We start from the raw sequence: 18,072 nt of genomic DNA on the forward strand, positions 1-18,072 counted from the left end.
CTCAGGTTCCAATTACATAGATTTATAATTATGACTTATAGCATAAGGTAGATGGATTTCCTATCTAGTCAGTGAAGCTACTGATTTTATTGTAAAAAAGTAAAGCTACAGCTCTTTTTATGCAAAGATGCGTGGATGCCTGTCCTTCAGAAAAATCTCTATAACCTGAAATTTAGACCTATATAGACTGCTAGAACATTTCTATGAAGAAAACGAAATTGAATTTATTAAAATAGTTTAGAAGGTTTGGGCTTGTAAAATGGAACCCAAGGCACAGTAAAATAAGACTGGGTCTTATATTAATTTTTGCTCCAAAAGACACATTAGAGCTATTGTCTGGCTAGGTCTTATTTTCAGGGAAACAGGGTAGTATGTTTCTTAATATCTCTTTGATTACCCAACATGGGCCATTTCTAATGCCATGCTAAATATTAGAAATTAGGCTGAGGGGAGCAATAATGCAATAGCAGTAAAGTGATTAAAAATGAATCTTCCCGGATGAAACACTTTTGTTACTAAAAAGAGGATTGTGTTTTACTTTACTCTCTTAAGAAAATGTCCTTTTAAGAAGCCAGGAAACCTCATAGCCATTAAAACACTGTATAATTTCTGTATTCCAAATAGGAGATTAATGCATAAATATTTCTAACAATTTTAATCAAAAGAGCAATCACAATAGCAGTTTTAACACTTTGCGTATGACGGGGTTTAAATCCCTCATACCCCTCTGTTCCGGCAGTTTTTAAAAGAAACTACTTTAAAATGCACTCTTCTCTTTAAAGCGTAAATGCTTCTATGTCATTTATTATTTTCTATAAATAATGGATTCTACAAATAAATTATTCTATAAATTATTCTATAAATAATTATTCTACAAATAATTCAATGAAATATGCAAAGTAAAAAGAGTCAACAGTAAAAACGAGAATTCTCATTATCCGTCCTTAAGGCATGGCTCAGAAAAAACGAAGATTCTCGTGATCCGTACGCAACGTGTTAATATAGTTCAATATAAATAAATAATATTATTGACATTAATACTTAAAATAAATGATAATATAAATTATAATTAAGTATTTGTAAATACCCAAGCGGGTGCCTTTGGACAAGAGTAAATGCCTATGTAAACAGATGAACTTGAGACTTATTGCCGAAGGACCAATCAGAGTACAGACACAACACACGAATAACTTGCGCACTTGATAACGAACGGACGTGGTTGTGTCTAATATGAATCTTCATAATTCAATATGTCATGTGTTGTAACGGACGTACTTAATGCACTCATATGAAATAAACATTTTCTGAATTTTGGTGCCTGCAATTTTTCGTTGCTTTTGTGTGGACCAGTTAAGTAATAACGGTCATTCTTAACTGTCATAATTTTTGTTGCCACTCCTGTCTCATAAGTTTTCAGTTAACACTTGATTTAATGGTAGATTTAAAGGGAATAATATTTTGACCCCCAGACAAGATGAGTGCAAAAAGAAAGAGCTGTTTCATTGAGTACAAGAAAGGAATCGTGAAGGACTCCCGGGGCAAGAATCTTACGGCTTTCTGCAAAGAGAAGTTGGACCTCTGAATGGTCCGTAAATGGCAAGCAGAGTACGATAACCTCAGTCAACAGGTGGATGAGGGAAATGCTAAGAAGCACAAGTGTAGATCAGGTCAGCAACCATTATTTCCTGAGCTGGAAGACATCATCTGTGAATGGATATCTGACAGGAGAGCAAAGGCTTTGGTTGTGCGCAGGGCTGATATTCAAGCATTTGCCCTTGCAATGGCACCACAGTTAGAAATATCCCCAGAAGAATTCAAAGCATCACAACACTGGCTGGATGGCTTCCTTCAGCGATATGAACTGTCTCTAAGACCGACAACACTGTTCAAGCTGGAAGATAATGATGTTATGAAACATGCACTTGCATTCAAGTCCTTTGTTGATGGCATCGATTTTTCTAAATACCAGCTCTCCTACATGATTGCTATGGATGAAACTGCAGTGTTTATGGGCCAAGGATCTCAAACGACAATTGATCAGAGGGATGCCTCGTCAATCTGCATTCCCTCCACTGGTTACGAAAGTACGTGTGTTACCTGTATTTTGGCAGTTCATCTGGATGGAAAGAAAGCCCCACCTGTAATCATCACTAAGGGCAAGAAAGATAAGGTTGAATGTGTTTCAGGCATTTATGTTCTTGAAACTGAAAAAGCCTGGTGCACACAAGCAGTTATAACGAAGTGGGTCCATTTATTGCTGCCAAGTGTTTTGTGAGGTGGCCAAAGAGGTCTGCTAGTCTGGGATTCAGCCAGCACTCACCGCGCCAAAGACGTGAAGAACTTCCTTGCTGAGAGAATAGATCAAATCATGATTCCTGCAGGAATGACTGCCTATCTCCAGACTCTTGATATTGCAATAAACAAGCCATTCAAGGACCATCTGCACATGGAAATCAATGACTACATTGAAAATAGAATGGAGAGAAATCAGCGTGGAAACTTTGTGAAGCCTAGCCTGCAAGAGGTCGTGACTTGGGTTGAAGAAGTCATGGGATACAATCACTGACAGCTATGTTGCCAATGCACTGTGAGCAGGCTACATGGACAAGACGTGCTCATTTAAGGAGAGCTCTATAGCTGAACATGAGAGATTGGGGCCAATGGTTCTACAGGAAATGGACTCGCAAGAAATTCAAGCCGGAATTCGAGGTTTGGAGAGTTATGACAATTTTCCAGAAGAAGATGATATGACTGTATTTGAATAAATGTAGATTTTTGTATATGAATAAATAAGTGTAGATTGTTGTACATGAATAAATATAGATTGTTGTACATGAAAAAATAAGACATCCCCTGAAAATAAGCCCTAATGCGTCTTTTGGAGCAAAACTTAATATAAGACCCAGTCTTATTTTCAGGGAAATACGATATAATTAAAACAATGTGGGACTTGCACATGTAGAGAAAGAAAGACAAAAGAAATCTAGGGGATCCAGAGAAACTGAAATACATAAGGAAATGCTATGAAGGCATCATTTGATATCAGTGAACTTTTCAATAAGTGGTTTTTGGATAACTGGTCCCATATAGGAAATACATAACATTGGATAAGTTATTCATTCCATATATATGGATAAATTACAAACTGATTGAATATTTAACCATGAAAATGAAAGGATGTAGGTGTTAAAAGAAAATATGGGTAGATTATAAGATAGAAGTGAGGACAACTTTCCTGTTTGAAAGTGTTGCAAAGAACAATGGGAAAATCACAGGAAATAAAACTCAATTTGTGAGACACAAAATGAATTTGATAAATTCTCAAAGTTTTTTTCAGTGTTAAATTTCAGTGGTTTTGTTTTGTTGATGGTTTCCATCAGCAAAAAATTTTTAGTTTGGTGTGGTCCCATTTATTTTTTTCTTTCGTGTCCCTTGCCCAAGGAGATATATCTGTAAAAATATTGCTAAGGGTAATGTCTGAGAGTTTACTGCCTGTGTTTTTTTCTAGGAGTTTTATGGTTTGGGGACTTTCAGTCTTTAATCCATTTTGAGCTTATTCACGTATATCAAGTAAGAAGGTGATCCAGTTTAATTTTTTTTGCATGGATCTGTCCAGTTTTCCAAGCACCAAATTGGTGCAGCCACTATGGAAAAGAGTTCTTCAGAAAATTAAAAATAGGACTACCTTATAACCCAGTAATTTCACTCCTGGGTATTTATCCAAAGAAATCCAAAATACTAATTCAAAAAGATATATGAACCCCTATGTTCACTGCAGCATTATTTACAATAGCCAAGATTTGGAAACAACCCAAAGGCCCATCGGTAGATGATTGGATAAAGAAATTGTGGTATATATATACAATGGAATATTACTCTGCCATAAAAAAGAATGAAATCTTACCATTTGTGACAACATGGATGAACCTAGAGCGTATTATGCTAAGTGAAATAAGTCAGACTGAGAAAGACAAATACCATATGGTCTCACTTATGTGTGGGATCTAAAGAACAGAATAAATGAACAAACAAAACAAAAACACATCCATAAGTGCAAAGAACAAACTTATGGTTACTTGATGGGAGGGGTTTGGGGGGCTGGGTGAGAAAGGTGAAGGGATTAAGAAGTGCAAATTGGTAGTTAGAAAAGAATCATGGGGACATAAAGTACAATATGGAGAATATAGTCAATAATATTGTAAAAATTACATATAGTGTCAGATGGGTACTAGACTTATCAGGGGGCTCATTTCATAAATTATTTAAATGTCTAATCACTACTCTGTACACCTGAAACTAATATAATATTGAATGTCAAGTATAATTTAAAAAATAGTCACAGGATATAAAGTATAGCGTAGGGAATATCGTCAATAATATTCTAATAACAGTGTCAGATGGGTAATAGACTTATTGGAATTACTTTGTGAGGTATATAAATGTCTAATCATTGTGCTGTTTTGTACACCCGAAACTAATTTTTTTTAAATTTTTTAAAAAATTCTAGTGATTTCTTGTAAGTTAACAACAGCACAGTGATTCTTACTATTCAAGCAAATAATAATAGTTAAAATTTATCGTTAATTCAATAGGAAAGTACAATTCTTTCTCATCTGGTAAACAGTTACAGCCACAAGTGGGCTACTAGATTTTCAGTTAAATTGGCTTATGTTTTATAGCATTATCCTTCCGTACTTTGAATTCAAACATTATAGGAAAGCATAGTGTTAACAATGAATTTCTTGTATGTTTGTCTTGACTCCTTACACCATCCAAATGTCTAGGTTTATTTTTAGACATAATATAATGTGATTTTAGTGATAATATAATTTTGTGAGGGTAAATGATCATTTCTGAACTTGATTTCTTTGGGGACGCATGATGGTTTGTTTGACTCAGCACTTGTTGTGTTTATTCTATTGCAACTATTGCTATTTTAATTCATTTGAATGCAATGATTCACTAAAAATATAGAGCTCATCAAACAAAGCTTAAGGTAACATTGTTTAGATAGTTTCCTAAACAATGCAGTCTTTCATTGGGACTTTGGGCAGGTTAACCAGATTGACTCAACTTCTTCATCTCTAAAATGAGAGACAAAAGAGCACTTTATGGAAATTTTCTGAGAATGAATGAGATATTGGGTGGAAAATACTTAGCATGGAGCCTGGCATATAGTCAGTACTCAATAAATACTAACTCGTGATCATATTAATTAATTATTATTAACTATAATACTAGACCTTAGAACATTTTCATTTCCTAAAGGAATAAAATTTAAAATTTGAAAATTTATAAGGATTTTGAGTAAAGATGTTTTGCAAAGGGGTCATTTTCTATTTCCTTTCTTGGTGTTCTTAATAGTTTAGTACAGCATTCTCATCTGAGACAAAATGGCTAGAAATATCATCAATCTTCTAACCAAGAATTTTAAAAAGTAATATAGTCAATATGCATTATTTTCTTGTAAATAAATAGTGTTACTCTTCACAATAAAGGAAGACACCCATCAGCTGGAAACCCTCACTGTTACAAATGGCCAGAAGCTTACCACTCTTACAACCTCTTAACACTTGTCCAACAGGTAGGCTTTGTTCTCAAAGTATGGTCCCAGGACAGTCTGCTTCTGTATTCCATGAGGTGCTGCTTAAACATACAGCATTCTGGGCCACAGACCAGACTGAATAATAAATCAGGATCTTTAAACGTGGGGCTCAGCAAGCTCCATGTCTAACAGATTTCACAGGTGGTTCTTATGCAATGTAAAGGCTGAAAAATTCTAATCCATTAGAACACGAGAAAATGCTGTCAGTTTTTCTGTCTTCCGGGTTTTACAGCCTGCAGCAGAGTCCCCTTTCACAAATACGCTTTGGCATCCCTCATGGCGTCAGTTAAATAAATGAACAGTTTACTGGTAGCAATTTGGGGTTTCCATGTGGAAACCTGGAATTTGTATGGTCTAGGAAAAAAATAAACAAGATAATAAAGGATAAAAATTCTCTATACTTTGTCTTTTGCAAAATGTTGTAAGACTTGAAAAGACTCATGGATTTTATGGTTTTTTTTATCACTCTGGGAACCCTAACCATCACTTTCAACATTTCCTCAGCCCTTCCAGCTTGTTCAGGAGAACCTCTTCTCTCAGGATAAAATATGTTTTTAATAGGGTTGATGACATTTGAGGAAAATTAGTGAAGCCAATAAAGCGTGCTTACAATTTAGCATAATTTTGTTATTGTTCAGAAGTAATCTTGAAAAATTGATTATCAGGAAAGAACTAGGAGCTTACTTTCTGCTGTTCAAATTATATTCTGAAAATGTTTACCACGTTAAAAATTATTTTTGCATTTTTACAGGAATTGCATTGCCTCCTAAAGGGATTATAAATGTCCCAGTGTTATTTCTGCCCAAAGGTATGACATTATGGAGAACAATGGTCATTGTTCAAATGATGAGAGCAAATGGAGAAAGTTGGCCTATTGACAATTTTGATGAATTGAATGCAGAAACGAAAAGGTAACATTCAAATAAGGATATTGAAGGAAAATGATTCATTTTGTCTGGCACTGATGTGATCAGTTTCTTTTACATGTCATGCCATGTAAAGTTTATGATTTTATATTGTCTGATGTGTTGAAATTTGTCTGTCTAGAGGAGGAAAATATATTTGTTATATGGGTATAGTATATGTTATTGCTGATTTGAAGTTCAGAATGATGAACAAGCCAATCTTAAGAATCATATCAATGAATCAGAATCAGAGACATGCAAAGGGACTCCTTTTTGAGTGGGAAAATAGTTACTGCCAAGACAATAAATAATCTATATTTAGAGAACAGCCTAAAACAGGTTGTCTGAAAAGTATAGCAGTTGTGATGCTGCCATTCACCAAGTGATGGCGCTGTGCTAGCTGGCTATGACATTCTGACGAAACATGACCATGATTAGGAGATACTATGTCATTGCCCGAATGAAGGTTACTTGTACCCTCTGTGCTTCACTGAAATTTAAGCGAACTCCAACAGTGATGCAAAATTTAAATGTTTTTTCTGCTTTTAGAGTTTAATTAAATAATGGTCTAGAATCTTAGTTTTAAAGAAGTTATTTGCTCTACGTGTTCGTATTTCTTCTCCACATTTCAAAAAATTCCTTCCTGTAAGCCCATTCTGCCATGTTTTTCACCACTCTTGCAGCCAAGACTGTCTACGTGATTTGTGGGTCCCAGTGTAAAATGAAAATGAGGGGACTCTTGTTCAAAAATCATTAATAATTTCAAAACAGAGTAGTGCATTAAACAAGCACAGAGAAATTCTAGGTGTGGGATTTTTGTGCTATTGCACACATCACATGCCCATAAAGCTGGTCCTGCCTACCATGACTTATGTTTCATTCTTAACAAGAAAAGCCTGTTTTTAACAATGATCAGAACCATTTTCTTGTATTGCTGTCCTCCTGGACTTAAACTGTTTTCACAAATTCATTCTTCCTTTTAACTGGTATGCCCAAAAGTAAATTTCTCATCACTTTTTGAAGTCCTATACTTAATGGCATTTTGGGGGTGGGGTTTCATTGCGTTGCCTGTCCAATGTGGAATATAACCCATGGGAATTGTATTACCACCGATTAATCACAGTTTAGTCACATCAGTAAATACTAATGCCAAGCTCTAAATGTAGGGGGGAAAAGTTCTTCAATTTTAACTTATATCTCACAATGGTTGTATTACATTTTTATTTGTAATAATTTCCCAGGTTTGCTTTGAGTTGTTTATAAGATCAACATTTGCTGAAAGTGTTTTGTCTTTCTTTCTGCCAAAGTTTAAATGCACAAGCTTTGCTAAAATACCATTAGGTTAATAAAGAATGTGTTCTTATTTTTAATTTATTTTTTAAATTTATTGGGGTGACAATTGTTAGTAAAATTACATAGATTTCTGGTGTACAATTCTGTATTACATCGTCTATAAATCCCATTGTGTATTCACCACCCAGAGTCAGTTCTCCTTCCATCACCATATATTTGATCCCCCTTACCCTCATCTCCCACCCCCCACCCCCCTTACCCTCTCGTAACCACTAAACTATTGTCTGTGTCTATGAGTAAGAATGTGTTCTTTTATGCTAATATTAAAAGTGTTTATGTTTTTGTTCACTATTTAATTTCCGATCAGAATGATGGGAGTAGACACTGGAAAAATCCAAGCAATACAATGGATATACCCTATTATTGGACTCCCAAAGGCAAAACATACTAAATGGCCTCAAGGTAGGTATATTTTAGTGTCAGAAAATACCAGGATTCGGAGGTAACCTTACAGGCCTTCTAATCACATCTTTTTTTTGTATAAGTAAGCAAGCTGGGATCCAAAGAAAGTAAGTTGTGAAGTAATCAGCCCTAGTCCATTGATCTGTCCTCAAACCCACACCATTTCTTATTGCTCTTCCTTTGGTGAAATCTAGAAATCAGTTAAGTTTGAAATAACATTAGCTTCCTGCCCCTTTAGCTTACATTCTGTGAGGCGCTCAAAGCCCTGCACTAGATCTGAGTCCCAGATACTTTGGTTAACAGATCACATTTAATCACCATATTCCAGTTTCTGTGCAATTGTAATTCTCATCCAAGAACTATCCTATGAGGATATCGAGCATTCTGTTTTTGGTTGTTCCAGACACAAACTTTTATGATGTTCTCCAAAAACTAGTTAGGATGTACGTACTAAAGTTCTCAAGGAAGTTTGCTTTGCCAGCATACACGCAACATAAAATCTCTACTCTTAAAATGCCTTTCTTTTTCTCAACAGTGCTCTTTTTTCCCTCTGCATGCTCCAGACTTCTCTCAGTTTCTGTATGTTCTCTTTCCTCAATAATCTTCTCACTTCTTCCACATTCCTTTTCCCATTTTCTTCCAAGAATTGGCTTAAGAAATCAATTCCTCTTAGGTAGCCATAAAGTGAAATTTAGTATCCTAACCTCTTCCCGGTCTCTAGGCATAGTTCTTCATAACTAAGAAACACTCACTTGCTCTGCACAGCAAAGGAGCACCTATATTGGATCTCCCCTTTGAGCAACACAGATAAGCTGGAAAAAGTCTTAAAATTTTGAATTTTCCTTTTCCCACCAGTACCAATATTTGCTTGTGAAAAGGAGCTAGTCCTCTACTGACATAAATTATGTCACCACACTTAGAAAGAAGAGAACATAATAAGTTTCGCTTGTAAATAACACCATTTCCCCAAATACACTGGTTAAAAAAGGCCAATATTGCATATTTCCTTATATAGTTTCATTTTAACTGGAATAAAAATCCATATATCTTGCAGTACCTTTGACAATAAATGTCATTTGTTTTACTCTTTACTTTTGAATTAAAAAATTATCAACACAACTACTTCAAACATATTAAATTATCTTCAGGATGCTTCACAAACATGAAAATGTTTACTTCTTTCTTAGAAGACAGTTGTTTGTATACTTTGTGTAAAGCTGAGCAGTTTAAGTTTTGGAGTACAGTTGTCTGATAAACGTGGTGTCATAAAGCCTCGACATGACGTGGTTGGAATTCTAACAGCAGTGTTGCTGCTGCCTGCTACAGACACAGTTTTGTTTTTCCCAGATTAAAGATTTAAAGCAGATTTTTTTTTTCATTCCAAAACAAAGCCTATAAGAACATAAAAGGTATTTCTTGCACAGTTTTCTTCAAAGAAAATTAAACATTCTCCAGAAACATAAAGTCACTTTCCATCAAATCCTGTCTCTTGATTATTCACATTTTAAATGAAATGTAAGTTTTGTAAATAGCCTATGTTACGTTAGTCCAACCTAGTAGTGACCTCAGGGTTCTAAAACAGATTGTGTGCTAGTTATTAAATCATTTTCCCAAAAGTCTAAAACCTATTCTAGTAATTATTTTTATCTACAAATATCCTTGAGAGACAAATAGGTGTAATTTTATAAATACATATTATTTACTTTCTGTACAGTCCATTCTTCATTCTTAAGAACACATTAGAGATAAACTATTGCTTTCCCAGTTCAATTGTGTCACCATCAATGTTTATTGTTTCCTTTCTTTTTTATGTATCTATCATCCAGGTTACTCTCAAACCCAAGGCTCTTGTTTGTTCTGTGAGCCACCTTTGCTTGGTGGATTCTTACCTACTCCTGTCCACTGGGGCAGATAATTGGAAAAGGACTTCACTACCTGTCACAGTGGAAATACCATGGAATGTGAATCCACCGTTGATGTCGTGATCCTAACATTGTCAGGGCACTGATTTCCTAAGGACTTATACCATGTTTCCCTGAAAATAAGACCTAGCCAGATCAACAGCTCTAATGCGTCTTTTGGAGCAAAAATTAATATAAGACCGGGTCTTATTTTACTATACTATAAGGCCGGGTCTTATGTAATACAATATAAAATAAGACCGGGTCTTATATTAATTTTTGCTCCAAAAGACACATTAGAGCTGATGGTCCGGCTAGGTCTTATTTTCAGGGAAATATAGTAGGACAAAACCAGTGATATGATACAATTATAACTTTGATCACACTAATTTCCAACTTAATGCTTTAAGACTGAAGTGAATTATAACCAGAAAACTTGTACATTTTCCTCAACTATTTCAGCCCTCTTTGTTTACATCTACCTTTGTACCCTTTTTGTACATTTCACATTATGCATTCTAAGTCCAAAAATATACAGAATGAATATCAACCTGTAAATTTTATAATTTAAAAATAAATGTATTTTAAATATTTTTGTACTATAAATGTGGTACCGTGTTTCCCCGAAAATAAGACCAGGTCTTATACTGTATTTCCCAAAAAATAAGACTGGGTCTTACATTAATTTTTGCTCCCAAAGACGTATTAGGGCATATTTTCAGGGGATGTCTTATTTTTTTCATGTACAACAATCTACATTTATTCAAATACAGTCATGTCATCTTCCCCTGGAACATCATCATTGTGTACTAAATGCGTCCGTCTGGCTTGTTTGCAGGGTAGGTCTTATTTTCGGGTAAACACGGTATATATTGTGAAAACACATACATCTCAGGACATTATCCAGTTTTGTGGTTTAGGTGAATATGATATTATTGATGACACAAAAGCACAGCATAATACATTTCAAAAGCTTTGTTAATATTATAGTTCCCTTTTAATCCCTATATTCAGTGTATGTCCTATGTGCATCTAGAGGGATAAATATAACATTTAATATATTTTGGAGAAATAATATTCTTATTTATGTGAACTCTAGTGTACATAGCCCCATAATATTATACAGAGCTAATGCCAAAGGAATACATGAATATTCCCTTAGATAATTAGTAGTTTCATAGAAATAATATTTTGGTTTCTTAGAAGATCACTGACAACTTTCTCTGCACTTGATGTAAGAAAATATTGGAATTTAATATATATATATGTATGTAAAGTTTTTATGCTGTACATTAAATTAATATGTTGTCACATTTTAATATTAATTTTAAATTATTACAATTTTATTTGTAACTGTTTGATAGTATACTTCATAAATGTGAAAGCAGTTCACAAGTGAAAATCAAAATATTTTATTTAAATATTTTAAATATGAATTTTAAGGTGCATGTAAATAAATAATGTAATGGGAATATTTTTAAACTGTTATTACAAAATAAATGTTACAGAACTTATTTAATTATTTCAATGTATTTGCTATAGTATAAGTATGTAAGTATAGTTTGGTATTTACCACAATGAACATACAAGATAGCTGAAAAATTCACATGTTCACAACCACCAATTGAATTATTAATATAACTAGGTCAGTTCCTGAATCAAATTTTTATGTTCTACTATAATTTTCTATTATCTAATGTATATCCTCCAGATTTATCTCTTGTCATGCTATTTTTGCATATTATTTAATATTTATATTTTATTCCAAAATGTCAGTGTATATAGATATTGCATGGGTGAGAGAGAGAGTGAGAGAGAGAGAGAGAGAGAGAGAGAGTGTGTGTGTGTGTGTGTGTGTGTGTGTGTGTAAATGCCAGATGCAATGCCAAGTCAAAGTATGCCAAAGGAACTTTTATTTTTCATGACATAATTTATTTTCTTCTATGGCAAGAATGATCCTATAATCTAATAATTGAAATAACTGGAATTATTTCTGTTCTGTAGTTGTCATAGAATGTCAGGCCAAGAAGCAAGTAAAGAAGGAGCTGACAGTTTCCCTGGCTGGTGAATTTTCTGCATACGGTCCTATCATAGACATATCAACTTTTCTAGTGTTTCCAAGAAGACATTCATATGCATCATATGAAGATGTGGATGGTGAGAAGCACAGTCATGGATATAAAATTGATGCTAAATAAAACCTCAGTTTCCTTAATTTGCAGATTGAATTTGCAAGTTGAATTACTCAGTTACAGAAAATCCATGCCCATTTATTTTTTTTTTCTTAAATTTGTTGAGGTGACAGTGGTTAGTAAAATTACATAGGTTTCAAGTGTACAATTCTGTATTACATCATCTATATGTTGTATTCTGTGTTCACCACCCAGGGTCAGTTCTCCTTCCATTACCATATATTTGACTCCTTTTGCCCTCTTCTACTATCTCCCCTTACCCTCTGGTAACCACTAAACTATAGTCTTTGTCTATAAGTTTTTGTTTCTTTATTTGTTTGCCTTGTTCCTTTGTTGCTTTCAGTTTTATATCTCACATATCAGTGAAGTTGTATGGTTCTCGACTTTTTCTGTCTGGCTTATTTTGCTTAGCATAATAATCTCAAGATCCATCCATGTGTCTCAAATGTCAGTATTTCATCTTTTCTTATGGCACAGTAGTATTCCATTGTGTATATGTACCACACTTTGGTTGTTTCCATTTACAATATATCATTAAAATATTGCTCGAGGAGTGTTCAGTTATGTTTATTCTCTTCACAGTAGTTATGTCCAAAATGACAATAATTACAGTTATTAATGGACTCATAGAATAGATTGTGATTCTGTAATCAGTGAAAAAAGAAAAAACTGTAGCAACTGTAATTTCCACTTCCCTTCAACTTTTATTTCTTCCTTTACTCTCTCTTTCTGATTTAAGAAATGTTATTGAAGCCATGTGTTACAGCTTTAAATTTAGAAGCACTACCCTGAATAAAATGTTTCTTATTTAAAGAAATAGAGAAATTGACATAAAATAGGTAAAATACCCAAATAAATTTTATGTAATAATCCCTCTGACATTTAGAGTTTTAAACAAGACTTTTCAAAATGTTGATATGATGATCTGGCAAAAATCAAATCGCAATGATGCAAACTTTGTTTTTCAACTATCTTCCAAATGAACTAAAGTAGAATGCTTCTATTTCACATTGAAAGGGAAATTCCCATAGCAGTATTTTATTAAAATCAAGGGGGAAATCTATGTTTATGTATTATTTAAAAAGCAAATTGACCACAAAATCAAATATGAAATTCCTTGCAGAAACAAAATGTCTTCCCTGGTTTTCTCATTCATAGTGATAGTTTATTTTTTACTTTGGTTTCAATATTGTCATTGCTGTGTCTGAGCCAATTATTTCAGTGATAAAACTATATAAAGTATATAACTGAAGAGAGAGACAGAGTATATAAGAGTACAGAGAGAGTATATAAGCAATAGTAAAATAGTTTTTAATTTTTGCAATAATGGCTTTTTCTGTTAATCAGTGCTCATTTTAAGCAATTCAAGAAATCTCACTCAGATGGTGAGTGGCAAACTAGTCAGACTTGTTTCTCTTGCACGTGAAAGTTGGGACTTATAGGCAGTCCCGGGAGTGTAGTGCGTGTACCCCTTGAGATCAGCCAGGGACGGACTCAGGTTCCTTTCCTCTTGTTGCTTCACCTCCCGCTACGTTGTCCTCATCTGCATGGTCAATTGTACAATCGTGTCTGCAGTGGAGAGCAAGCTGGTTCCCTTTAAAGCCATGACTGGAAGATACACACATCATTTCCACTTACATCCTATTGGACAGAACTCAGTCATATGGACACAGCTAGCTGCATTTGAGGCTGGGAGATGTCTCTTTACAGGCCCAGATAAAATCTGGGGACTTTGTATTACTAAAAAAGGAGAAACAAGAAAATAAATACTGGGGAGACAATTAGCAGTCTCCACCATACTTCATTTAATTGTAGACTGATAAAATCTATCATCAATCCATCTAAAAGTACTTATTGAGAACCTATTTATATATCAAATATTGTTCCAGGCCTGGAAACTCACAACTTCCCCTGCCATTCTTCTCTTCCCATCAGACTGGTGTCCCTACTCTTTAAGATACCATCCCAGTCAGTTTCTGGTCAACATGTCAAATCCCCTACTGAAAGGAGGATCCAACTTTAACCAGCTGGTTCTCTGCAGAGCCCCTGTTGCCATGGACTGAGTACCATCTCTTTCTCCAGTTCTTTCTGCCACATATCTGATACAAAGTATTATCACTCTCTATGTCTGTATCTTTTTACCATGCCCCACATCCAGATTAGAACCTTATTCATGTCCATGCCAGTTTATTTATTGAGCAATTACTATCTTCCATGAACTTCCCTAAGTATTTTATGTTTTGTATTCATTGTATTATTACAGGATTTATCATCAGAGCAATCCTATGAAGCAGGGAGTATGACTATGTTTTTATTTTGCAAGTGAGGAAATCAAAGTAAAAGAAGTTTAATGATTTGTCTGGGGCTGTACAACATGGCAGTGGGAGGCATGCTATATGAATCCAGGCTTGACTATTTTTAAAAACTTTTTTTAAAATAACTTTAGATTTAAAACCTAGATGTGAAGTAGTAGGTTCTGAAACTATTCATATTGTGATCAGGCCAAACCTGATAGTTTTTCCTTATAAAGCCCTGTAGGAATCAAAAAACAAAAACAAAACACAAAGGCAAAGCTTTCTAAGAGGTTCCCTAACATACAGTATGATGCCTGGTACAGGGTGGCCAATCAGTAACGGTTGTTTCTACTTTCCCTTTATTATCACACTCTGTTCTATTTTACTTTCTATCCTGTTTTATCCCATTGCTCTTTTTTTTTTTTTCAGTATTAGTGTTTACCCATTGCTTTCTGAATAAGATATTACCTTGAAACATACAAAATTCCCAATATACATCCATTTTTGACCCAAAGAAATATCTATTATATATGAAATCACTGGTATTTGATTTTTTTTATCTACAAAAATATCTTTTCGTGTGATGCAATCTATATAAAATAATCCAGAATTAGCCTTCACCGTTTGTCCCCTACTATCATTCCAGCGACTTGTTTCCCTAGGTCATTAACCTGTTACTCAGCCAAGTGGGATCACTTGCTACTTCTGTGCAATTACCATCCGCTTTCCCAGCATCCTGAGTGTCTGTGAGATAGTCTGCCCTGCTCACCTTGCCAACGTCCACTCCTTTCTTGTGGAAACTACTTCCACTAGCCATATAATTCTTATAATATTTCAATCATATGCTCTCCCCCTGCTTAGAATGGTCATCTAATGGAGGTTGGGCTTGTGAGTCTTCCCCCACCCCCACATCTTTGGTAGTCAGAACACAGAAAGTCTGTTTCTCTTCATTTGCTGAAGCTGCAATAATGTGGAGTATGTTTTTTTTTTCTCTGCTTTTCTTTGCATGCCTGTTTTTCTCCTCTCTTTGCAGGCCTCCTTTCTCTGCCTATTCATCAACTTACATACATGGCTCATTCATGTTCAGTTAATCCTTTCTTTTACTTCACGACACCCTCAGTGCCTTCCAAAAACATCATTCAAACTGGGGTTCTGTTATTTGCAAAAAGCATTCTAAGAGTAAACATAGAAGAGGAGCTAGAAATACACGTTTTTTAAATGAATTACAAAAAACGTCAGAATAGTCTTCCACACAGTTTCATTATAAAAATTGGAAGGCAATATCTTAAAAACTGGAGATGGATTATGAAATGCATATCTGTGTTATTATATGTACCCAATATATTTTATAAGATCTTTGGAATTACAAGGAAATTAGTTCACACGAATTATGTTGTTTTGATTGACTGGCTAGTTATAGTGTGAATTGTGTGAGATAAGGAGATAATACTATTATTAGGTTGCACAATGAGATATTTAATTTTAATTATGTTAATTTATTAGGGTTTTTTCTCTTTAATTGAATTTTAGTTTTGTAATGATAGAAATGCCAAATTAATCACAGACTGCTTAAATTTATTTTAAAAATGAACTAAATTTAAATGAGGAGAAGGGAATTTCCAATTGTAAGCCTATTCAGTTACTCTTTATTTTAAAGAACTGTCTGTTAATCATGAAATCAGACTGATAGAAACCATTTCCATTTATCTCAGAAACATTATTGTAAGTTGGATACAGATTTTGCTTTAGTGAGTCATGTAGTAGCATTAGAGAAATGTAGGGAATGTAATCTTTAAGTAAATGAAACCTTATCAGCTTTCTTTTCTTCAACCAGTAACCAATACTGTAAGGTAATTCTGATTGCACACAGCAGGGATAAAATTAGATTAACCTGAGTTCAAATGTGTAACACAACTGCCAATTTTCAGTGATAAATAAATGTAAGTACTTTTTTTTATTAAAATGAACATCATTTTAATAAGCAGCCAACTTATAGTAACCATATCCCAGTGAACGTTCAGTCCCTTTCTAAAGTGAAATTGTTGTTTTGTGTGTCATCCGGCTATGCTTAAGTGAATTTTAAGAGTTGAGTGTGCTATTCTGCCATTAGAAAAGATGAAACAGTGACATTTGCAAAAACATGGATGGATCTTGAGATTATAATGCTAAGCGAAATAAGTCACACAGAAAAAGTCGAGAACCATATGATTTCACTGATACGTGGGATATAAAACTGAAAGCAACAAAGGAACAAGACAAAGAAATGAAAACTCATAGACACAGACAATAGTTTAGTGGTTACCAGAGGGTAAGGGGGGAGGGGGTCGTAGATGAGGGTAAAGGAGATCAAATATTTGGTGATGGAAGGAGAACTGACTCTGGGTGGTGAACACACAATGTGATATAGAGATGATGTATTACAGAATTGTATACTTGAAATCTACGTAATTTTACTAACCATTATCACCCCAATAAGTTTTATTTAAAAAAAAAAAGTATGTTCACCATCCAGAGTCAGTTCTGTCACTATATATTTGATCCCCTTCTTCTCTCTTCTACCACACCCTCCCCCCCTTACCCTCTGGTAACCACTAAACTGTTGACTGTGTCTGAGTTTTTGTTTCCTTGTTTGTTTGTCTTGTTCCTTTGTTGTTTTCAGTTTTATATCCCACATGTCAGTGAAATCATATGGTTCTCAACTTTTTCTGTCTGACTTGTTTTGCTTAGCATGATAATTTCAAGATCCATCCATGTTGTAGCACATGCCAGTATTTCATCTTTTCTTATGGCCGAGTAATATTCCATTGTGTATATATGTTCCACATCTTCTTTATTCAGTCACCCACTTTGGTTCTTTCCATGCCTTGGCCACTGTAAATAATGAGGTTCTCTGACTTGTTTTCCATGACCCACATGCAACAAACTCCTCAATTTGGTATTTGGGCTCCTTACATGTACATGGAGAGTAAATATAATAGATATCTGTGCTTTTCTATATGCCTGGCTATATGTCCTGGCTTTTCTATATGTCCTGACTTGAAGATATTTTTCACATGTACCTAACAAAACCCTGCAATAACTTTTCTCTAGTAACTTACTGGTTAAGAATATGTGGTTAACCATATTGTCTATAATACTCCAAGACTAAAACATGAAGAACTTCCTCTTTTATCAGTATAAACCAGAACTGGAAAATGCTGCCCTAATAGGTTGGGATGCTGTTTTAATATTGCTTTAAATTTAACTTAAATCTTTCTTTATAAATTACAAGTCTATAGAATTTTAATACATTTATTATATAGAGCACGTCATATTATTTGTGTTTTATAGTAAATATATATTATTAATTTCCATTTGGCTATTTTTTATTTCATAAATCTAAATTTAGGAGATTTAAGGATGGTGGGAATTGTCTTTGGC

General features: G+C 34.3%; 1 protein-coding gene across 1 annotated transcript in view; it reads left to right on the forward strand.

Annotated features, from left to right (window-relative positions):
- CFAP47 (cilia and flagella associated protein 47) overlaps positions 1 to 18,072 on the forward strand; it is a 374,794-nt gene that overhangs the window by 337,146 nt on the left and 19,576 nt on the right. Inside the window, exons 58-60 of the mRNA XM_074323826.1 lie at positions 6,357 to 6,516; positions 8,171 to 8,265; positions 12,171 to 12,323. Of these exons, the coding sequence (XP_074179927.1) occupies positions 6,357 to 6,516; positions 8,171 to 8,265; positions 12,171 to 12,323 (408 nt within the window). The remainder of the gene's footprint in view (positions 1 to 6,356; positions 6,517 to 8,170; positions 8,266 to 12,170; positions 12,324 to 18,072) is intronic.

The sequence above is a fragment of the Rhinolophus sinicus genome, chromosome X (genome assembly GCF_036562045.2).
Source record: "Rhinolophus sinicus isolate RSC01 chromosome X, ASM3656204v1, whole genome shotgun sequence".
Lineage (NCBI taxonomy): Eukaryota > Metazoa > Chordata > Mammalia > Chiroptera > Rhinolophidae > Rhinolophus > Rhinolophus sinicus.